This window comes from Nymphaea colorata, chromosome 6 (genome assembly GCF_008831285.2).
Source record: "Nymphaea colorata isolate Beijing-Zhang1983 chromosome 6, ASM883128v2, whole genome shotgun sequence".
NCBI lineage: Eukaryota > Viridiplantae > Streptophyta > Magnoliopsida > Nymphaeales > Nymphaeaceae > Nymphaea > Nymphaea colorata.
In genome coordinates, this window is record NC_045143.1 from 16,399,321 (window position 1) to 16,423,014 (window position 23,694).

The 23,694-nt window shown below is 38.4% G+C and overlaps 3 protein-coding genes across 5 annotated transcripts; all 3 read right to left on the reverse strand.

Moving 5' to 3' along the window:
• Window positions 1-265: 265 nt before the first annotated feature.
• LOC116255382 (mitochondrial import inner membrane translocase subunit TIM10) lies at window positions 266-5,687 on the reverse strand. Its single transcript, XM_031631175.2, has 6 exons — window positions 5,496-5,687; window positions 4,973-5,055; window positions 3,830-3,882; window positions 3,603-3,641; window positions 2,999-3,068; window positions 266-496 (listed from the first exon to the last, which is right to left on the reverse strand). Exons 2-6 carry the CDS (start codon window positions 5,012-5,014, stop codon window positions 446-448), a joined length of 255 nt encoding a protein of 84 aa, XP_031487035.1. The 5' UTR covers window positions 5,015-5,055; window positions 5,496-5,687; the 3' UTR covers window positions 266-445.
• A 1,604-nt stretch (window positions 5,688-7,291) lies between these two features.
• On the reverse strand, window positions 7,292-11,353 carry LOC116255688 (uncharacterized). Of its 3 annotated transcripts, none has more exons than XM_031631594.2 (2): window positions 10,721-11,344; window positions 7,292-7,758 (listed from the first exon to the last, which is right to left on the reverse strand). In XM_031631594.2, exons 1-2 carry the CDS (start codon window positions 11,173-11,175, stop codon window positions 7,548-7,550), a joined length of 666 nt encoding a protein of 221 aa, XP_031487454.1. In that variant the 5' UTR covers window positions 11,176-11,344; the 3' UTR covers window positions 7,292-7,547. The 3 variants fall into 3 exon arrangements, with proteins under 3 accessions (XP_031487454.1, XP_031487455.1, XP_049934339.1); XM_031631595.2 differs by lacking the exon at window positions 7,292-7,758 and adding an exon at window positions 7,786-8,655 and having other exon boundaries at window positions 10,721-11,353; XM_050078382.1 differs by lacking the exon at window positions 7,292-7,758 and adding an exon at window positions 8,668-9,897 and having other exon boundaries at window positions 10,721-11,352.
• Window positions 11,354-16,012: 4,659 nt separating this feature from the next.
• On the reverse strand, window positions 16,013-21,524 carry LOC116256455 (transcription factor MYB1-like). Its single transcript, XM_031632825.2, has 2 exons — window positions 21,186-21,524; window positions 16,013-17,046 (listed from the first exon to the last, which is right to left on the reverse strand). The coding sequence occupies exons 1-2, from the start codon at window positions 21,424-21,426 to the stop codon at window positions 16,241-16,243; spliced, it is 1,047 nt and encodes a 348-aa protein (XP_031488685.1). The 5' UTR covers window positions 21,427-21,524; the 3' UTR covers window positions 16,013-16,240.
• Between the last annotated feature and the right edge of the window lie 2,170 nt (window positions 21,525-23,694).

Here is a 23,694-nt window from a genome sequence, read left to right on the forward strand (position 1 = left end):
TATACTTAGTCCCAAGATGCTATTAACATGTCATTGGTAGAAGCCGCAAAGTTAGTCGCAAGAACATGTCCTGACGGCACGCAAGGCATGGGTTTGCTTAAATGAAAGGAAATAGAAACAAATAGGATGTGTAAAATTGACAATAAATCCTGCAGATCTTATCTGATTTCAGCGCTAGATGTTAATGCCCAACATGCAATTTGTGTAAGGATGCAGAAACCTCGGGGCAATAATTTCCGATTGAAAACCATCATAGCACCTACCCTAAATCAACATGTAAGTTTGATCTGTAACTTATTTAACAAATGTCGATTTTGCTGAAATGTCAATAGCACATACTCTCTAGCAAAAATTGTGCACCAAACTGCAAAGAGTACAATCAAGTTTGAAATATCCGTAGTACTTTGCAACAGCAATGTGAGAAGCACCTTTCACTGAGACAGCTTCACAATGGGGGCCTATTGGAACCAAGTAACTGTCCAATCAAATTTGTTACCTGCACCCACGTAATCAGAAAGGTTCATAAAGTTTCACCCTCAATGTATTAGAGCTCAAAAACAAATCCAGGGTAACCAGCCAGAGGTTCTTCCAAATGACAGAACCCTGTGGGACGATTGGGAAAAAAAACATGTTTTCACACTGCCCAAAGATAGCGAATCAATAAATGTGAACATGCTTTAAAAAAAAAAGTCGAACCTAAAAACATCAATTCATAGTCAAATACAAGAAACGATTGGCAACCATGCAAGGAAAAATTAAAAAGCCACCTTAAATAGCTCTACTATTGAAGTTCTTAATCCAAAATAAAATACATTACATATAAAATGGTTTTTGAGAAATAAATCAATAAAGCTACGAGTTTGTGACTAATTCAGCCACATTAGCACCTGGTATAGATGTAACCCTTGCAGGATGACCACCTTTCAAAATGTCTATTGTGCACATTTTTACAAATTACCGGCTTGAAGGTTGGAGTCATCCATTGGTAGGACGGCCAGCTTGAAGTTGCCAGACTAAGCAGCAGAACCCAAGGAGGCATCTCAAAACTTATGGGATGTGAGGCAGGAATGTAAAACGGTGATTTAAGGAATGAATATTAAAATATAAAGAGCACTCATACACACACACACCCAAATATATATATATATATATATATTGTATCCTCAAGTTATTAATAAATTAAAGATGAAAAACTAAAGCTTTTGCATATTAGACTTAATATTGTGTGCAATCTCTTAACAGAGAATACATTTTATGGCCAGTATTTGATATGTCAACAAATAACTAACAATATGTGGTACAAAATTTACATTCCAAAGAATAGGATCTAGGCTACTTAACTTTTAAGTTTTAACAAATAAAAATAATAAAAAGCATGATTTACATGCCATCGTCTCAACTATTGGCAACTAAGAATAAGAAAATTTACATGTTTTAATATCAACTAAGATAACTGAAGCCTCAAAAACCATGATTATTAATATAAGGGAGGATAGAAAGGAAGTGCAGAAGGTGCAAGAGGAACATCACGAAGGAAAAAAAGGAGAAGCATGACTTTCATCATGCTTCAAAAGCAAGAAGCACCCACCTCCATAGTGAGTTCTATGCTAAAGCTTCCAGTAACCCCAGTCCAACCTTACCATGAAGCATGCATTCACCATAATGCAACCTTTGTTCCTTTAGGCCTTAAGGAACCCAAAATTTTCCTCCTTGTAGCTTAAGCAAGTCTATCAAATGCGACATTGTAAACTGACATCTCCAATGACTTTCTTTCATACCCATAGCTTAGATTTTTCTAATGTAATTTGGTAGCTTCTCTAGAAATTGGTTTTCAGATTACTTTTTGTTCCCCATCATGCATATCCTTACAAAGAAAAGCATTACAAATTTACAATGCATGAAAAAGAAACTTCCAGAAACAAGCATCTAGAGTTGGCTGCCAGCCTGCCGGTACTTTTAAGAGCTAGAACATCGAGCAACTTACTCATATGGAGTTACTTTTATATTTTTATATTCTTAAAACTAAAATCTATGAAATTTTTGGGACACCAAGCATTACCTTAAGTTCCAGACAACCAAGAAGTATGGAGTAAACTTGAAGTTACCTTGCTTGGTCCAATTTGGACGTGCACTCTCCTAGAGCATTTACAAAACCGATGCCCAAAAAAGCAACCATCAGAAATAACATCCAGCATGTGGAATTTAAGTATTTTATGATCTTGTGAATGTGATTCTTATTAGCAGAGATCAAGTCAAGTGACATCACATACAACTCTAGTTTTTGTATGTCATCCTTCCCCCTTATCAATCCCAATAATTAACTTTCACTGGACATTTACTTAATTGGACAGACATGGTGTAAAAACTATATCCTGAAATGCCTTTTACAGAATAACTAGTGCTAGATCCCAAATATGAAATATTCTAATTTCTAATCCTAACGCCAGACAACCTACATTTAATTAGATTTGATTTTCACATGTAATCAATATACCAGGTTCCACTCAGACCCTGATTCTGATTTATTTGAACCCTCAATATATACTGAACCAAACTCATATTCATCTATGTTAAGATTTAAATTTGCATCTGATAACTAATACAAGTACAAGGTTTCAACTTTCAACTAAGAAACAACATGCATGGTTCCAAATTTACTTGAGCTACTCACCATATACTGATCAAACTGCACTTTGTCCTATTTGGCAAATTCGAGCCATCATGAATAGATATAAATCTGTCCTAGCAGATTCTCATAGAACCGTAATCTAATGCACAATCATAACAGCAAATTACTGAAAGCTTCTGACACAGGAATCACATATTTATTCAGTTTGATTACTTCACAAGGCAGACAATAACCATGCCTTTGACAAATAAATTTGGGCTTCACATCTTTGGCTTAAGGGTAATTCTGCATTAGTGCAACCTTTTTCAAGCCCTAAAACACTACTAGTCATTTTTTAGCAAAGGAAGACGTTCACTATGAACAGATTACCTGCCAATATTTAGCCACACACCGATCAATGCAACTATTTTCACCCATGTTCAGCTCAGACTCTTTGTACCTGAAAACCAAAAGCATCTTTTAGAAATCCAGTTCAAATGAACTCTGTAGAGTGAACATATATCTCCATAAAGACCATTGAAGCATGGAATATTGTTTACATGATAGTCACAAAAAACTTTATCGGGTTTTAAACAGCAAGGTTTTTCTTGGGTATAATCAGCGAGCCTGAAAAAACGGGAAAAGGGGGGAAAATTCGGCAACTTTTTAAAAATTTAAAAAAACTAAAAATGAGGGGAAAAATAAAGTAAGTAAGAAACTAATAACACAGACATTAAAAAAAATGAAAAAAACTGTTTGGCATCAAAAGAACATGAAAAAAAGGAAAAAAAACACATTTTTTGGCATTTTTTCCCATTTTGTTCATCGTAAAATTTTTTTTCAAAAAAATAGTGTTTTTTTTAATTTTAAACGGCAAATTTATTTACCGTGTTTTTTTTTTCGAAAACAACATGTTTTTTGTGACTATGGACTTTACATATATCTTCTTAATGATCATTGAAGAATGGATAGGGTTTACAGCAGTAAAACACACCTTTTCTCAATACATTTCTCGAAACAAGTTTGTGTAAGCCTGCATTAACGTATAAGTTCAAAAGATTGTTAGTTTCAATTTCATAGGGTAATGCCAGTGACATCCCATCACAGTGAAGTAAGTCATGACATTACTACTGAATTGAAATCCCTAGATAAGCAGAAGGCTATTATCCACATTTGTGAAACAAGGTTAGAATGCCAATTATATGATTGCAGAAAGCAAACCTGTTGAAGAGATCTACCCTATACTCCATTTCTTTTTCTGCCATCCCAAGTATCTGAAAGGACATAAATTAGTACAAATAACTAAATTAGGTATGGCCTATGCATGAAGTGAGCTGAAACTTACATAAAACACCAGTGATGATGATACCAAACAAGCTGAAGCATCAAATGAGTACTGTAGAAGTCTATGATTTTCAAAACCGATGCCAACATCCAAAAGCAACTTCATCTTAGGCAAACAGGAATCAGGAACTAGGAAAAGAAACTTCAATATATATGGTCATCTAAGGCAAACAGGAATCAGGAACTAAAAAAAGAAACTTGAATATATATGGTCTGAAAGAATGAATGATCATTGAAGATTCCAGTTTTCCTAGGCCAGTAGTGCCACTGTTTAGGGCCCAAGAGCAAATAATTTTTCTTGTTTCATAACCAACGACAGGAAGAACAAAGTGCTGCAGAAAAATGTCGTGTCCAGATGTCCTGACGTTTTCTCGATTGACAATAATGAACAGAAGCTTGTGATAGTTATCAGATAGAAATAAAGTCGTTACTTGAAGCATATAACTGCTAATCACCTTACCCTGCTGAGAAACATGTCACCATCTATTCTTGGCCCCATCACCTTTGTTCGGAAGCATCCTTACCACTCCATTACTCTAAGGTAGTTTCTCGGCAAGGTGCGACCTAGTCTTTTACCGTCGTTTATATGCAGCAATAGAAGCAGTAAGATAACGGCAGAAACGTTAAGCACCTTCCAACCTTTTGATGTTCTTTAAGCACAAATGTAATTTAAGAATTAGCGATTCTCATGATAACCTTCATTAGTTTCTCCTGAATCCGTCTATCTATTAAACAAGGTTCAGTAGCTTACCGTTGATACAAGCACCTTTTCACAAGTTCAAATGAAAATTTTCAGCAATACGATAGGAACCAGAAGGTCCAGATAACTCACATTTACAAAGGAAGTATGACCAAGATTTAAGAATAGACAATCACAACATAGTCCAACATCAGTTTAGAAACATAGGAAACCAAATTAAAGAATGCATCGATTAAAGAGGTACAATTAAATAATCAGTACAAACAAAAGCAACAAATAAACATGATCCTACACAGTAGCAGCAGCAATGCTTCGCATACCTGCTCCTTGTCAAATGCAGTTGGCGTGTTATTAGTAGCCATTGAGGTTTCCAACTGCCAAATGTGAAATCAAGCGATAAAGGCTGCAAAAGAAGTGAGTGGATAACGTTAGAATATGAATCAAATACGCCGCCGTTGTGTCCAAAGAGAGATGTCAAAGAAAGGAATTCAAGCGGGCAGTTTCTTCAAAGGTAGCAGCCAATCTCTTATACATAAAACCGTGAAACGCGGTCCCTTCCATTACTGGAGGCGATTTCCCCAACATTTCTTGGGCATGTCACAATGAGATGAACACTCCAACAGCGAGGAGATCAAAGCGACAATCTTATGGGCTTCCTGAGTACATCAAATGGGTGCAAGGAATTCATCTATATCGGGAAAATTTCAAATCAATAAACGCTTTAGCCAGGCATTTTCCGCATATCGACATCATGAATTCTTCGAATGGGTGAATGTGGGTGTTGGGCGGCGCGCAAGCTCGCGCCTCTCTGAGAAAGAGAGAGGGAAGGAGGAAGGAAAGTACCTTTAACCTGGAGATCACCGCTGAAGAAGGTTAGCCGGCGGAGAGCCCTTGGCGGGCAGCAGGTTTTGCACTTAAAAGCACACCCCACTTCCCCGCTGCCCCTGTGGGTCTCTGCCTCGAAGCCCGAAGGTGGTCTTTCCCGTGAATTTTCTCAGGAAACCTAAGGACACGCAAACGCGAACTCAGATTTGAGATCACACGGTTTTTGATATTTCTAGTTCTGCCCTTTCAAGCCGGGCCATTTGCAGATGGTTCACAAGACGGCTTGAGCTCACGATATTACGACGTTTAAAATTGTTCCTTTCCTTAAAAAAATATTTAAAAACTTGTTTACATTTTAGGAATTTTGATTCAACCACCTATCTTTTGTAACGTTAATTACCCCTCAATTCAAGTCGCTACATTTAAAATTGTTATATGAACATGTTTCCTTCGAAAATCATGCATATTTTACTCGGTTTTTTATCCCCATTCACATATGATTGCTTTATTGACAAGCGAATGAGAAACGCAAAAGGTTAATAAAGGTTCTGGGTTCTGATTGAGTGAGCCGTTTGTGACCTTCCGGTTAGTTGTAGATTAAATTGAATTTGGAATTGGATTAGATGTTAAAAAATTGCAAAATGAAATCCCAAGGCTTCCATGCAAAACCATTTGAAGACCTCACAGGCCACTTCAAAGGGAAAAACTAGGCTGTACTAAAAGGTGATTAGGACATTGGCTCATTTTCTGCTGTAATCATGAAAGTGGAACTTAATTGATAACATAACATTTTTCTTTGACATACAAAAAATGATTGTTCCTTCAATTACCCTTTTAAGTTATATAGAATTCAGTACATAAATGAAAAATATGTATGTATTATTCAATAGAGTCATACTTTTTATAAAGATATAAATTTTGTAATTTCTTCTATGTTATACAAAAATTATAGTACACTAAAGGTTTATACTTTTATAAAGATATATAATTTTGTATTCAATGTATATATTTGTTTTAATGTTAACTTAGGGGAAACCGTTTTCAGCATAAAACTCTCAATGTCATATTCTGATGCTTCCAAGGTTTTGACGTACTACGAGATCAAAGTAAATTTAAGGTATATTCATCAACTCGAATGGCACATTTGCCATCATTTGCATTATGCTTCCAGGGTTTTGACTTGGTATAAGACTTGAGTGTATTTAAAGTATACTTTTCAACTCAAATATGTGACATATATGGTTTCTTACTTTATATTTCCTGAATTTTGATTGCATCTATTCTGCGATAACTTGTGCTATTAGAGGCGTTCGATGGGCTGAGAAGAAGATGTTTAGTGGAGATAATCTTCATGCTTCCAAGGGGTCATTTTGGTAGACCAACTGTAACAGGTCACAAAATTTTCTTATTTAAAGTTTTCATTTCTTAATCAGCATTGGTCATGTATTATTCAGCTTCTGGTTGGTAATGGAGGCTTCCTTACGGTAGGGAGAGTGTGCTGATGGAAATGGCATTACCGTTGCACATAGCAGTTAGTGCACATGAGGCAATCAAGATCACCAATTCCTGCGTGCTTGAAGCAGCAGTTAGTGCACATGAGACAAACGTGATCACCAATTCCTGCGTGTTTGAAGCAGCAGTTAGTGCATAATCATGGTCAGCAATTCCTGCCAATCAAAACCGTGGTAATTGCCAATAACTAGGCGTATCAATGTCGTGATTGGATTTCATTGATCCTCATTCATTCACTGCATTTCGTGAAATGGGGGCCAAGATTTACCAACATACAATTATATAAGTATCGGCTTCCAATATAAAGAATAAAGATCACTAGAAAACTGAGGTTCATGAGAAATCACGCTTCAATTTACACGACACAGCACAAAAAAGGCCATTAGAAATAATTTTGAGATACAGAGGAAACACCTCCCGTGCTACTTTTCCGTTTTCTTTCTCCCTCTATTCTCATTTTTAATGCTTCATTTAGATGAGGAAACAAGGACTGTCAAGGAAAATTACAGTAGATGTGTTGGTGTTGTAAAACGAGTAATCTCAAGAAAGCACTCGAAGTTAAGAGGGGACGTTGAAGTGGAAAAGCCAGGAAATAACAAAGGCAAAAACCACGCAGGCCAGCAGGAAGTTGAGCAAGCGGTGCCCATGCTGGGAGCACCTTGTCTCTTGAGGAGCTGCAGGAGGACCCACTTCATTCCATTGCTCCATGAACTCTGCAGAGTCAACCCCAACAACATTGCGTGCGACTGAGCCACATATCTCACATGTCCTGAAGAGAAAATGACTTCTGTGAACAATGAAGATCTCCAAGAAAGTAAACAATTAACTCAACAGTACAATTTCCAGAGAAATCACAAGGCGAAACCTGTGCCTTCGACCACTATCATGCCTTTGTTTATCGTACAACCATTACGTAGGTTCATTCATACGTGTGATGTACGCATTCTTCTCAGAGGACATTTTGAGTTCAGCATACCAAGTTTTCGTCACATGTGCTTACAAGTTTTACCACTCTAATTCCTTAGAGATTTTTTTTGCTATTTGTAACATTAATTGGAGTTGAAAACAAAGAAAGTAAATAAACCATATTACAATTTTGACATTTTTACAAGTCAAGGTTTAACTAATCAAAATTACCCAATGTTAACCAAATTGGAGAGAAGCTACAATGATAGAAGGTAAGAAGACAGATGTAAAGTTAGTAGCAAAGTAAATGGATGCTAGAATGGAAGCTGACAATATCAAACAGTACAGGTTCTTACACTCCCATATCCTCCAGTACAGGTTCTTACACTCCCATATCCTCCAAGTAAAATTCCACTTGAATCATTCATGATTGACAAATTTTAGCCCATCATGTTCATTATCGGTATATTTCAAACTTGTTTTGTTACCCAGGCCACTCTATGAACTCTTTATGAATTACTGGTCTTCCAGTAGCATCTAACAAAATTCTTCCTCAATCATAAATAATAATGCATCCACGCAATCTGTTTGTGCTTTCACTTGTGCAAACAACAAACGAACTATCATCACATGTTATTGCAGAAACTTTGTTAAAGAATTGAAAAATAGAGATCCTCATTAGCTGATGCTTATGGCATTCCTGTGAGTGCACCCCTTGATGTGCATCACATGGCAAAATAAACTTACAAGCTGCAAGCTCCTGCAAGAGTTGTACAAGCAAGCGGAGTTAGCCACATTGAAACTTAACCAATGTAGTATTGATTAGACGTAACCAAGACAAGGACAAGGAGCATGATCCAAGGAACATACATTTTCATAGCATGGAGTAAACTGATTCTTTGAAGCATGACTATTCGATTGGAATGAATGACTCCAAATACCCTGTCGTTCACCATTTTGCAGGTTCTGTTTGAGGAAGGAATACCAACATTGAGGCTACATGAATTGAATGGCATATTTTTTCTTCAACCAGAGTCCAGCTGATAGCTTGTTTTACTTACACATATGACTAGAAAATTATTGAAGCCCACAATCCCCATTAACAGCCTTTCAGTGCCGTGGGAAGAGACATGCCTGATGACCTTATTCATTTTTGAATTACAATATGAGAGCCATATTTCTAGGATGGTTTGACAGAAATGTTGAGATAGAGCCTTCATGGAAATGGTGGATAGGAGAGTGTGGGGTATGTCTGTTTACACACACAGAAAGAGAGAGAGACACACACACACAGACACAGAGAGAGAGAATAGGATTTCAGGCACAGAGAGAGAGAGTATGATTTCAATACTTAAAATGGTGAAATGTAGACCATATTGATTGTAAACATGGTGCAGGAAGGGGGAGATCAGAGAATTGATGATCGTCACTTTCGGCATCCTGGACACAATGAGAGTGTCCAATGAATCTTCCTCATGAATGGGGTAGGTTCATGGAACACTAGAACTAGTGTACCATGAATTTATCTCAAATTGGGGTATATTCATGGGAAATTTCCAGAGTGTCCCTAATACCAAACGACCTCTAAGTTACTTTCAACAGGTTTTGTGAATTGTACATCCTGAACTTCAATCAAGGCAAGATAAAAGGCTTTTCCTGCAAAGGAAACCCACATTTTTGTTTGATTTTGAAAGTTCAACAGAAACTTTCATATTTGCAAAAGGGAACCACTGTGAATCCAATTGATCTTATGTTACAAACCATGCAGATAGCAGCCGCAAATACGTAAGGTTTTCTAATAGCCAAAAGTTAGTAGTCAAGCAAGATTTACAGGAACTGTTTTGTGTCTCAAAGGTGGATTTTTACCTGAAATTGACAAGGAGAGAAACCTTCTCCTTGATCCAAGGTTCAATTTCCAGAATGAATCCCACGAAAAACAAGAGACTGGGTTCTGCGTCCAAGGTTTATTCAATAGCTTCACAACAATAATCCAGGTCTCTGTCTTCAAACTTACAACAAGTTAGAGTGGATTCTTAATCCAATTCTTCTTGGAGCTAATTATACAGCCAGGAAACGAGAGAGAGGTGGGTTGTTCGGGAGTATATGTGCAACAATCACAGCTCAATACACCTAATGAAAGCACAAGTGCATCAATGTGCTCGATATATACATAGCAGGGGAAGAGGGTGAAAAATAGAAAGCACAAACAGGTCAGATAGAGATTCAACTATAAAGCACCATACAGCGATAATGGATATAGCTAAAGTGCGAAGTAAATTAAAAAGAAAACAAACAACTGTTTAGAGTTAAGTGTTCATGGTTCCCAATTCCAATATTAGGAGCTAAGAAATAATCAGTTAGTCGGAGACTGATTTTGCAACTTTTGTTCTCAACAGTGGAACTGTACTAAGGTGGAAAAGTTCCTTCCCATTACCACCTCAAAGTAGCCGCCACCAACTTGCAACTGTGATTCCAGAGACAAAACTTCCATGTATGAAAGTGTTTCAACTCTCCATGATGAAGGCATTCATTCCTTTCATAGCTTTTACACACTTGAGAATAAATAGTACAAAGAAGATAAAGCACAAAAAGCCCAAAAAAGAGAAGGCAAACGAAGAAAAAAAAAGGAAAAATCAATTGAAAAGACCATAACAAGAAAAAGAATACTACCAGGAGGAAACAAACAAAATCGTACATGACAAAAAAATCAGAGACGTTATTGACCATTCTGTGTACCGAATCAGGGGTTAAATTTTACCGTAAACATAGAACATTCAGAAGAAATTTCCATTAAAAAGGAAAAAAAAAAGAAAAGAAAATCTTACTTGTTTCCCTTGATTTTAAACCAGGCTTCTGCACATTGTTTGTGGGCAGCAGCTAGATCATCCTTACAGGAACATCCAAGTTCAATCGGCAACTCAGATTCCTGAGCCCCACCTTCTAAGGTAAGGTGACAAATCCTACAGTCTCTCTCTACTTTTGCCAAATGCAAACTCATCTCATTAGTCAGGCCACTGCCTCCACCATTCTCCAAGTCCACATCAGAGTACTCGGCGGTCGAGTTCCTCCGTATATCCACAACCCCACCCATCTCAAGATCAGCATCATTTGAGTATCTATACTCTTCCTCATGACAGCCACCATCAGAATCAGCGGCATCCGCGGGAGAGCGCCATGAATGATCCTCTGCATCAGAGAAAATCAGACTATCCTCAGTCCTATCATTAACGACAGAATGCAACTCATCTTCCAATTCCAACTCAGGTTTCTGCCCAGCCATTGCTGGACTCAAAATGAGAAGAAAGCCCCAAATGACTGAAGCTTCAAACACGGCATGGCTAGCAGGGGAAAAGACGAATAATTTTCCTGAGTTCTAGTGCAGATGAGAAGGAGGCTATTTAAAATCGTATAGGAGATGATCTTCCGTGGACCCGACTGAAAGCAGTCTTGTCAGCGTAGCAGAGGCCCGACTCGTGAAAAAGCAAACGTTGTTCTAATATTTTTTCGATATTAAAGAAAAAGCATAAAACTGTAGTTTTCATGTGCAAGGAAGACAAAGAAAGATTGAGATAGATTCAACTTTTAATCTTAGCATGCATGCTTTTGTTCGTGCAAGATCTTGTTCAAGAAACCCCGGAAACAATTTTCATGGGAAAGTTTTCTTTAATTTTGCATCTCCTTGAATACAAGTACCATCCTTTTAAAAAGAAATTATTTCATTGACACTTCACCACTTTCTTGTCCTACTTATGCCCGTGGTATCATGCATTTCTCTATTGCTCTTGCAAGGGGCGCATCTACCTTCTATTTTCATTTTAAATTTTTTGCTAAAATAAAGAGTCAATCTAAATTTTTCGCTAAAAAAGGCTTCCATGCCGTCCAATGGATCGTTTTCTCTACGCTTATAAAATAGATGTCTGCACTTAAAAAGTATACTTCTACTCATTTTTTAACTTATCCTGGAATACTTGGATGTATTCCTCAATAATTATTGCTTGATTGTTAAAGGGTGGGGAGAGGGAAGATTTTCTTAAGTCTTTGGGGTCTAAGGTTATTCCTGATAATACATCCGTCAATTGGAGTATTAATTAGAGTATTGTGCATTCATTATTTATATTTTAAAAGAACAGCGCCCACATGAATCAAACGACCTACTAGACTTTCCCTGCACTACGCCCCTCATAACCATTGCCTGCTTGTTAAGAAATATGTTGAGAACTATGTTTAGTTTGAATATATTTTATAGCAAAAATTACTTTTTATAATAAGTATTTGGCATTGTATGGGCAGTCCATCTTTTAATAATCCAAAATGCGACCGCAAGAATTGCCTACATAAATATTTTCTCCATCAAATTCATGATGAAATCGTGAAACATGTAAAACTTAAGACTATTCATTTAAAGATGTAACAATCATTTTTATTTGGAAGGTATAGACAGTATGATTACATACATCATAAAATAGAAGAAAACTTTCCTACTCAATTGGAAGTCGAAATGGAGTGTACTCGGCATATTGCTAGTTTACTCAAACTCGTTTTTTCTGCCATGTTATTTTGAAAATTAGAACACAAATAATTTAAGTCATAAGGGTGCATGATTAGCCGTTATTTTTGGAATATTTAATGTTTTCTATTCTAGCTTGCTGTTTTAATAAACAAAATACATCAATCGGATCCATAATTTTTTTCTTCTATTGACATGCTTGATTTGATGCTTTTGGCTTTCGACACACCAAAACCAAACATGCAGACCCAGTAATAGATAGTTCCCAAATGCAATAAACGTCTTTGCTGTGAACCAAAATATGTAGAAAGCATGCCTTGTTCATGTTCAAATAAAGTGTTGATGATATGAAACTCTTGATATTCTTATCACTTAAAAGCACGTCTACACATGAGCTCTTCCCTCCCAATATAACTTTTATTAGCCATATAAAGTGTGAACAAAAATTGTTTAAGGTGCACCATCTCTCCCTTTTTTTCTCATGTATACAATTTATCCATATATTCATTGGGTTTAGTGATGGATTTGTGAAAATCGATAAAAAAAAAAAATTGGATTACCAATTAAATAACATTGATATATTTTGTGAAGTAGGACAGGTTTTCCAACCATATTACCAAGTTAAACCTGAGAACAATGTGGCAAACGGCAAAATCATGAAGGTAATTGATATGCCGACTCTTCCTACACAGGGGAAGGACCTAATATATATATATATATATATATATATGCGAGCCCTTGTCTCGTGTTGCGGCCCTTTTTTTTGTCCGCCTTACACCTGGTCCAGTCCAAATTCCAACGCCGCGGTATTCCACTTTAAAGCGAATTATTGCGTTTGAAACCAAAATTTGGAAAAGAGTCACATGTAATGGTTAGGCCGTGTTTGCTTTCATCCGTGACTTTTGATAGCATGGACGAAAAAAATTCCTAAACGGTATACAATTTAAAAGCACTTATAAAATCAGATTCTTGTTGACCGTTGACCGACCAGATTACTCAACTTGGGACAGAGAAAAGCATATTAACCGAGTAGACGATTGCGCAGGTTTAAGAAACTTCAAAGACCTTATACACGTCTAGTGACGGTTAAGTTTTGCGTCAGGTCATCAAACACAGGTGAAGTTATCTGAGATAACTTTCAAAGGGAACAAAGAAAGGAAGAAACAAATGTTGAACCCACGCCCTTAACTAGAGTTAGAAAAATATCAGCTCCAACAAGAAGAATGATTGTGATTATCTTTTTCTTGTGCAAAATTTCTAAAACAAACCACTTTTTACTTAAAAGGACAATACTGAAACATAAACTTTCACTTGCTCCAAACACAAGATCATTTAAATAGACACACCCCTTCTGGCAGTCACAAATAAAAGCAAGGTCAATATTAAGACATTCTAAAAATCGAAGCCCATAATATGACAAACAATCTGAATCTTCAATGAAAATTCTCCCATGAATAAGAGTTTCAAAAGTAAAGAAAGAAGAGAAAAGTTTATGATTGCAACGAACAGTGGATGCCCAAACTGTCGATGACAAGTAACGACAGACAGGCTCTCTGACTCAACAGTTATCTGGCCGTCCTCTCAATATTCAATAAACGCCAAGTTCTGTGTATCACTGGCATCACCTACCAAGCTACGTGAGCTCCCATTATTAAAAGCATAGGTCGGTAGGTAGGTCTGTGTCCAGTATCAGGCGATGATTCCCTGCCACTGCCCATAAATAACCGGTCTGGAAAGATCCAAATTCGAAACCCCATTGCACAAATCAGGTTTTTCTCTTTTAATTCGAGAGGAGAATTCTAAAACCTGAAACATGGAAGTTAGTTAAATACTGTATAGATGCTAAAATCTTCACATGAAAGTATGCTTGGATCCTCTAGCACGAGTTTTTGTTATAAAAGCTGGCAATCGACTGACAATTGTCTTCGCTTTGGTGTGCAGAAGATGAATAAGAAGGAAACTCGCCCTCATCCACATAAAAGCACAACCCTTGGTCAGTTTCACTTGAATCCATCAGCATTTCGTTTTTGTTTGATCCCTCTAGCATCCAAGTTGTTGTGATCGGCTGCAATATTCATCGATAGGAATATGGCAAAAGCAAGGTCGTGGCAGGCAGCTGCAAAAATGGCAGCAACGACTAAAACCATGGGTTTGGTTGTCAATTCACGACCGTCGAGAACGCATGGAATCACAATCGAATGAAACTCGAAAAACAATGTTCGTTGTGCGCAAGAACATCGCTGTCTATCAGGAGAGGCCAGCAAAAAGCCTCATTATACAAGGCGAATAGTAGAGGAAAAATTCGCTGATGACTGAATAACTTGGGATAGTAGCGCAGACAACATCTTCTCAAAAGATGAATCAAATAAACATGGAGAAAAACAAATGAAAAAAGAACCTAAAGAACATACCACAAAGAAAAAGCAAAACAAGAATATTGATTTCTTTTGCTTTTCCTTTTCGAGACATGAAGAAGAAAGAAGAAAACCTGATGCATTGTGAAGGGGAAAAATTGAAAGTCGACCGAATAATCAAAGACACAATTTCTAAGGAGGAAAAAAGGCAAGACGCAGTCCAAGAAAGGGGAGGGGGGGGGAGCACAGATACGCGAATACCCGTTTCTTCCTGCTAGGCTTTTCCTTTTCATGGAGAGACACAACACAAAGCCAAAGAAGATCTAGTTGTCCTCTTTGTTCTTCTTCTCAATCTGACTTTAAATATCCTCAACATCCGCTTCAGCACCACCACTTGTAGAACCCATCTCCGACGCTTTGGACTTGGGAGAAGAGGCCGACAATGGAGAGGGTATACTTGTCAATTTAAAAAGGCCACGGGCCCTTTCATGCCGGCGGGACGAGGGACGTCGCTTTTGAGAGCTTTTACCAGGTTGGCGGTACTTTGTAAATGGTATTAAAGTTGAGCATCTCCCTGTAATTCTTTCTTCCGTCACCATTTTATGAAGCGAATTAAGCTCATGAGCTATTGAATCAAATGCAGATTGAGGCAGAATCACATGAGAGAGAGAGAGAGAGAGAGCTACTCTAGCTGTAGTAGGACCTACTAATAGGGGGAGCATCCCCACTGCCCCCTTATGACATGTCAAAGCTCCATTCATCAACTTATTAAGTTGCTCAAATTCGAGGAAGATTCATCAGATGGGAGGTGCAAGTCGTTTGATAACCAAGATAGCCTGCTTTAACCGGTCTCATAATCTGCTGCTCCAATTATATAACAGGCGAGCGTTTAGCTTGCTCGAGGGAGCCATACGTAAATTGGTCGACTCAGCTATTCACGGTTTAAATGAAAATATGAGGCTTGCCCGCAGTAATAGTTTCAAATAACCTCTCTCTCGCTCTCTCTCTCTCTCCATCCACGGCGTGCTGCTTGACATCGGCCATGAAGAGTGAAGACTAGGCGATTGTTACCTAAATAGATTTTCCTTGTTTTTTCCTATGATTTTTTGAAGCCCCAATTACTTTTGCGCTTTTTGGGAGCAATCTCTCGCGCTCTCTCCATATGCGTAGTCATCGCATCACCGTGGCCATAAGAACGATCCCCGCTGGAAATTAAGTGCCCAAGCTGACAGTCCAAGAGAAGCACTGCCTCCTCATATAACAAATAAAATTGGATAGATGCTTCCTTTTACACGGCAAAGCACACGGTAAGGAGCCCATCCTTCATTTGAAGCTCATACAGATCCTCCGCATTGATCCTCTAGAAGGAGAGAATTGTGCCTTCCGTCCACAAAAACTTGGGGCTGCTCATTAGGAGGCAGCATTTCTCAGTTGTCTCAGAAGAAAGGGCGCACAGAGTAAGGCCAATGCACCAGTAGTTACCATTACAGTAACTTGTTGCCATTGTTCTCAAAATTTTGTGATTCTGGTAGATTCGCATCCCTGAGCACTTCAACCTTCTGTATATGATCCTGGCCAGGATCATCAGCCGATTCCGGTGTAGTTCCAGTTTCTGCCTGGCTCTTGACCCATGCAAGATTACATAATTCTGCTGCTATGGAGGACAGTTCATGCCCTAACAGAGGTGGAATTTCCACATACTCTACAAACTCGGGCCCCAAGAGTGAGTTTTTACGGCGGATTCCCCATTCCATGTCACAGCATCCATGTCCACATCTTGATGGCACCTGCGCTTCACTAGAATCTTTGGGTAGACAGTTGCTCACTCCTATTTCAGATTTGCAGCCTTGGAGGGGCAACTGAATAGGCCTGAAGGATACAGAACCATCTGTAGGATTATATAAGTTGAATGCACTTGGCCTCGCAACTGGCCGAAAAAGGTTGTTTGCTTTCTTCTTTGTCTCGTTATTAGGTTTAACCTTCTCCTCAGGTTGTTCTGTGATGTCTGTCGAATGGTTGACAACACCCTTGTCTACAGCCATTTGAAGGGGATCTACATCTGCAGGTGTCACGTTTCCATCAGATACTTTGGTTTTCTCTCCCCTGATATCACCTAATGCATCACATGATGGTGGCCTCAACTTATCAAGTTCCAGGCACCTACGCCTGAGAGTGGAATTCCAATGGTTTTTTATTGCATTATCTGTTCGTCCTTGCAGCAGTCTTGCAATAGAAGCCCACCGATTACCATGTATAGCATGTGCAGCAATGATAATTCGATCCTCTTCCTCTGCAACCACTTGACATGTTAGGACTTATTGGAATTTAGAACACATTTGACAAGTGCTTTTGTTAGAATTGGCATCCAGCGATCTCAAGTACATACCATGATGCAGTCATTCATTAATAGACACCAAAAATATAATAAGAAGTACTGCAGTTCTCTAAAGAAAAAGCCCTACTGAAGAAAAGCTCTGAAAATTCACCTAAGCGATATCTTGGTTTTGGGCCTTTTGGCCCTATACATTCTATCGAAATGATAGGAAAAGAAGAAACTAGGAAATACTTCAAGCCTCACTTAAAGATTCTTAAATCCTGTAACACTGAAGAAATAGGAAGCATTTTTAGCGTATAGAAGAGGTGGTCCGGCCAATTCCACAAAAAATCATTGTAGACTACAAATTCATATTCAATTCAGAATTTTAGAATGGAAATCATGGTCATTCACAAAGCATTTCAATTGACAACTATTTTTCAGCTTGCGGTTATTGTGGTCTGGTTCGTTGGCATGCCAGCCTTGCTTGATGCCTTCAACTCTACATAACTCGTTAGATATGTGCTTTTAGATTTTGTTAAATTTTAGCATGTTCCTTTTCAGAAAAGAAGAATGCCTATCCTATCAACGGCCTAAATAAGTATTAAGTGGGCATTAAGGAAAGGAAAACCATTTTCCCAAAAAGCAAGTCCTCCTACACTCTTCAGCAATCATACAATTAATCATTATTTATCTCCTACACAACCTTTTGAAAGTAGACGAATAGTAATACTAGAAGTATCAGTAGCTGTAGCCTATAGTACCGTGGTAGTAAGAAAAAGATTTAAGTTATTTAGGGCAATAGTATCGCATATTCCCAGTATCTAAGACATATAGGGGATGTAAAACAAGTTCATATACCTTTTTAGTTTTTTTCTTTATCTTTTTGCCTTCATAACATAGTGCACCATGACAAATCAAGCGACATTTTTTTCAGCCAGCATATTTGATGAACCTAGTAAAATGCCATCATCATGAGGACAAAAGTAATAGCCTCTGAAATTTTATGAAGGGAAATTGGGAAAATAAAGAGTGGCTACCTGCCAAAGTTCAGGACCACAGAACAATATGTTGCATGTGTGCATATACGGATATGTGCCTGTGTGTGTTCATGCATCTGTTTTGGTCGCTCTGTGTCTGTAATCTATATTTATACATAAGTAAATGGAAATTCAATCATATCAATATTGCGACCATTTGTATGTCAGAACAGCCTTAGTCAAGGCTTAGGCTGCATTCAGGGAGAAATGCTGGGAAAAGATACGTAGCCTTCAGCTTATTGACCCTAGTCATTTTCCCAAAGTTTTGATCATGAGAATTATATAAGAAAATGAAGATCAAATCAAGCAAACAGGCTTTCAAAGGTGTTTCAAACAAGCAGAAACGGAAAAGATGTTCTCTGTCATTTACCACAGGAGTCATGTTATATAAAACATATCCTCTTGAATGGTGCACTGAGGTGGAAATGTTAGAATACTCTCGTTCTTTCTTTCTTTTCTACTTGCAGCTAAGTCAGATTGGTAACTTAGTAGTGTTGAAATATATCAGAGCTCCACAAGAGGTGATGGTACTGAAGTTTGCCATGAGTTACATCCAAAAGGGAGCTCCTCTGGCACTGTGAATAAGCTTTTGTTTTGCTGGTTTCCTGCTGATGACAGTACTGACGTTTAGAGGGCCCTGCACTTGTTCCTTCCATAAAACTATTGATGCTCCTACCACTCGTTCTATATTTTTCTAGTTGAATTCTGCTGCTACAGTGCTACTATTTGAGATGTCAGTCAAGGAACTTTATATTGTGGTTTTTGGACTGTTGAGGTGGTGGCATTGAATGTAAAGAATCTAACATGGCCCGGAATAGCTATTAGAGAAGTAACCTGGAATTTCAAAGTTGGAATAATTTTGGGAATGAGAAGTGCTCCCAAACTCCCAGTAGCAGAGAGATGTGCAGTTGTGTGATTTCATTCACTTCTTTCATTAATCTACTATTGGAAGGTACAGCTTGCCAATAAATTTGTTTTGGATAAGTCAAAAGGCAAACATCGTAGACCTTCCCTAGCAATGTGCCTAGAATAATACCCTTTTTGAGATTTCAATTTTGAGGGATGGTGGCCCTTCCTTAGCCCTGGCTTATAAGGACACCACATTTTATGTGATTTTGGATGACCACAAGAATTACCATCATTTACTTAATGAAGTTCTTTAATGCTTTTTCTATTGATGCTTCTATAAACATTTTGTGATTGCATAATAAAGACCAGTAAACCTTACAAAATCTGAAAACATATCTAATGAAACAGGATATAAACTTGAAACTTTTTCTCCTGGTACACCTCAGCAAAACAGGGAGCTGAATGGAAATTGTAATATAATAGAAGTTAATAGAGTTTTGGTGTTAGATAGGGATATACCTAAAATTATTGAGTCGATGCAATTCTTATGGCTGTATATTTGATCAAATGCATATGAAATGACTCTGTGGGAGGTCATTCCCCCTTGGGGGTCCTTGATTCCCAGGGCAAGAGCTTAAATTTACATCCAATGCCTATTGATGTGCCTTGCCAAGACTGCAACAATGAATGGAGCTACATGAGCTAAACTCGCTTAAGCCTGACTTGAGTTAAATGAGCTGAAATTTAATCCAGTTGAGCACATGTTTACATGAATTCAACTCAAGTAGTTATATACATATTCATATGGAATGTTTTAATGTGTGGCAGCAGAAATGTGGTGGCTTCAGTCCTATTCAGGATAATTGTTGCCGTTCCTATCCTTTGAGCGTTCTGATTTTGATCTTTCCCCTCCGGCAGACTCAAAGAAAGTGTGCATGTCACTTATTTGTTGGAATATTCTCATGAGAATATAAACTTTGTGGCACGTTGGCATTCTCTTCAACACCCTTGTTGTTATATAAAAACAAACTTTTGCTAATAAAATTGGTAGTTTTTCATGTTAATGTTTGTGCGTGTTCCTGGAGAGGATACAATTTTGGGGGATGTACATTGTCATGGCAAGAGGGGGAACATCAGATTGAGTGCATCAGTGTTTGATGAAATGACTAGAAGACAAGAAAACATTTATGTGGATGAGCTTGTAGGTTTTCACTTTTCATCTTCAAGCTTAATTGAGTCCATATCAAGCTTTGGCACAGGTTATTCACTCGACTTTGTAAACCTTGACTCAAGTTCGAGCCGAGTAAGATACAAGTCGACCAAAGCTCAATAACAGTGCCTACCATGTTCACGTTCTTGCACAATCTAAGGCTACTGAACCAAGTGGCATCCTACCCAAACTTGGAACACTGCAACCTACATCTAAATCTTATTTACGCCATGAGTCAAGAATAACATGACTTCTGCACCACAGAAAAACACTTCTTACACCAGAACTCACTGCGTAAAGGAGAAACGGCCGTTGAAGGTATCATCTGACCTCATTAGCCAATTGAAACCGAAACATAGCAGCAGAAAAAAAATCCATCCAGTGGCATATCATTTACCAGTTTCCATATTTCAGAAAAATTGGTTACCCACCACGTCTTCCACATGGCATAAGCTCGACCTAAGAAAAACAGGCAGAACAATGTAATTCAAGGAAAAAGTCAAATTTCAGCTACCAACGTTGAACATCTCTATTTTTGTCGGAACAGTTTCTAATTCCCAGACCACACATAAAATTATTTGCCCCAATTTTCCACCTAAAAAAAAAATGAAACTAGCAGATCATGGAGAAAGAAAGACAGACGCCCAAAACAGTATGAAAGAACACTTCAGGTACCAAAACATACAAAAGAACCGATCGACCCCGTCCAGGTAAGTATAAACATACAAAAGAATCGTCTACAACGGGTACACGAGACCGTTTTCGAAGCAGTATCAGTCAAAACCACGACGACCATAATCATACAAGAGATTCTAACAATCATAAGCTGGTCATGTGCTCATCGTCTACAGGAAGAAAAAAGCCTCTCGGAATGTCATCCAAAACGTAGAAAAGACGAAAGAAAACTCCGTGGGCATCTCCTAAAATAGAGAAATTATGAGACTTTGTGGCCATAATAAAAAAGCAGAAAAAGGGAAAAGAAGGAGGAGGAGCGTGGAGAGTTTTTGCCTACTGACCAGTGAAGGGCTTGCGCTTGACACCGGGGTCCAGCTGGTTGCACCATCGGAGGCGGCAGGACTTGCCAGACCTGCCGGGAATCCCGCGGGCGATGAGGCTCCAATTCCTCGCCCCGAACTTGCCGACAAGGCGGCTGAGAACTGCGTCCTCCTCCGGCGACCATGGCCCCTTTATTCTCTCCTCCACGACGTTGCCTCTACTACCGCTGGCGCCGCTGCCTCCACCCTCTCTCTGCTTCATCTCTCTCTCTCTCCCGTTGTCCCCGAACCGGCAAGCGCACAGGCTCACACCCAAAACACGGACGGGGAACACCACCTAACTAACGGCAGCAGCTGAAACCCCAGTGTGGGGCCGATTTCCTGGATGCCGTTCGTCCCTGCAGATGAACGGCAGTCAAGCACCATCATAGATTCTTCGGTGCCTTCAATGAGGCCCCACGGATGTCTGGGTGCCCCGACGTACCTGCTTTTCACTCAGAACCATCAAAAGATGGACGGCTCAAAGCAAATGCTCTGTGCTACTGGTCCTTGCCAGTTGTCCATCTCAGTGGATCGACGCAGTCCAAGGAAGGAACACTGAGGCAGGTCGCACTCGGAACGGACACAAACAACACCGAGGAGAGGATGCAACGGTGTGGAATAAGGAAGAGCTAAAGAACATCTGCGTTTGATTCGGATTAAAAATTCCAAAGCCCCATTCTGGACCCGACAAATTTGCGTCGGATGGGATGTCGATGCACAGAGTTGAACGTTGCATCCGATCTTTTACTCAATACTGGCGAATCTATTTTTGTTGTCCAGCTTTTTGCGTTTCTTAACTCTCACTCACCTTTGGCTATCCGTTTGAATTCCCTTGAAAACATATATCACAGCATCATGCTTTTATTTTTCGGAATTTGCATAATGTCAGTGAGATGCAAATAGCAATGATGAGTATATATTTTTCTTCCTCTTCTACTGTGCACAAGTATCTTCTTCTCTAGAATATATGTTTCAAGACATTTAGTCTCTGACAAAAAGCTTATAAAAAAACCCGCCAACTTTATATGTCGACAACGCCATGGAACATGACTTTTTTATTCTTACATTGATATTGATGTTTGGGAGGGGGTTGATTCTTGTCAACAGGAACCCGTTTAGAGGAATTTTGGAGGAACCTGAGTATTTTGCTTGGCAACTATAAGTTAATCAGCAAGAGACCACGTCTCAGGCAGCCAAATGCCATTCTTGAAGTTGAAATTGAGCAGAATCAGCATGCTTAGTAGGACCAGCTCGCACCTAGGTTGCCTTTATTGTTGCAATTGTTCAACGATGAGAAATCTAACAAATTGACATATAAAAATGCGTTAATTTCTACATGGGTCGACATTGGATGCAGAAGTTTTTGAGCAACAACCACCAAGTCATGAAGATGCTCTATATCTTGATTATGTCCGTAAACTTTCAAAGGTACTTCATGGCTTAACAGAGGCATCGGGTTTAGTTTGTAGTTAAATGATTCCTGTTAAAAACCTTGGAAGGCACTGTCATTTTCTTGGAATTGAATTTCTGTGGCACTCTTTGGAAAATTTTCTTTGCCAAAGAAAGTATGCAAAGGATACTTTGGAAAGACAGAAATGCTTGATTGTAAGCCTTCAAATATGACCACGACCCCAAAAAAGCCTAACCAAAGTTGTTTTTCTGGATTACAATCTCTATCGAAAACTTTTCCTTCATTGCAATGTCTAACACTCATCAGGCCAAAACTATCTCCCCTTTTGTCAATTATGGAAGTATATTTATGCACCAACCCTTGTTTGAGCATTTACAAATGGTGAAAAAGTTAAAGATTATGGTCAGTGGATCTTATCAAGCTCAGATTAGGCAAGCTGCAAAAATTTCTTGAAGATCAATCACAAGTTCTTGTATCTTCAATTGGGAGTCAATTGTAAAGTATCATAGCATAATATCTGCTGCTCTTGAACTCATTTAAATCCTTTTCAATTGAAAGGATATCAGTGTCAGTGTCATAAAAAAGTTCCTGAACTTCATCATGATAACTTCATTGCCATTCACATGACAGCAATTCCTGCTTTTTATAATAGGACCAAGCATATTCAAGTTGATCATCACCACATAAAAGCTTTGTAAAAGGCCAACTTCTTGCAGAACAAGAACCATCCAGACAACAATTTGTTGACATTTTTACAGAACTGCAGGGCATGCTTAAGTTTCAATTCTTTTGTGAAAAACTTGGGCTTCACTTTCATAGCATGAAAAGGTATTCGCAAATCCTTCTAGCCTCCACCTTACTATACAAGATACGGCAATAGAGAACCAAATTTTCAGCAAAATAATGAAGGAAATGAAAAACAGGTTTTATGTGATCAACTTAAAAACTAGGAATTAGGCCAGCAAGAGGAAAAGAAGTTAGCTGCAAGGAATTTTAGTCTATCTAAAGCAACTGAAAAAACAATGTTAAGGAAACAAAAGCTAATTATGGATGCCAATTTGCAAATCAGTCATGAAA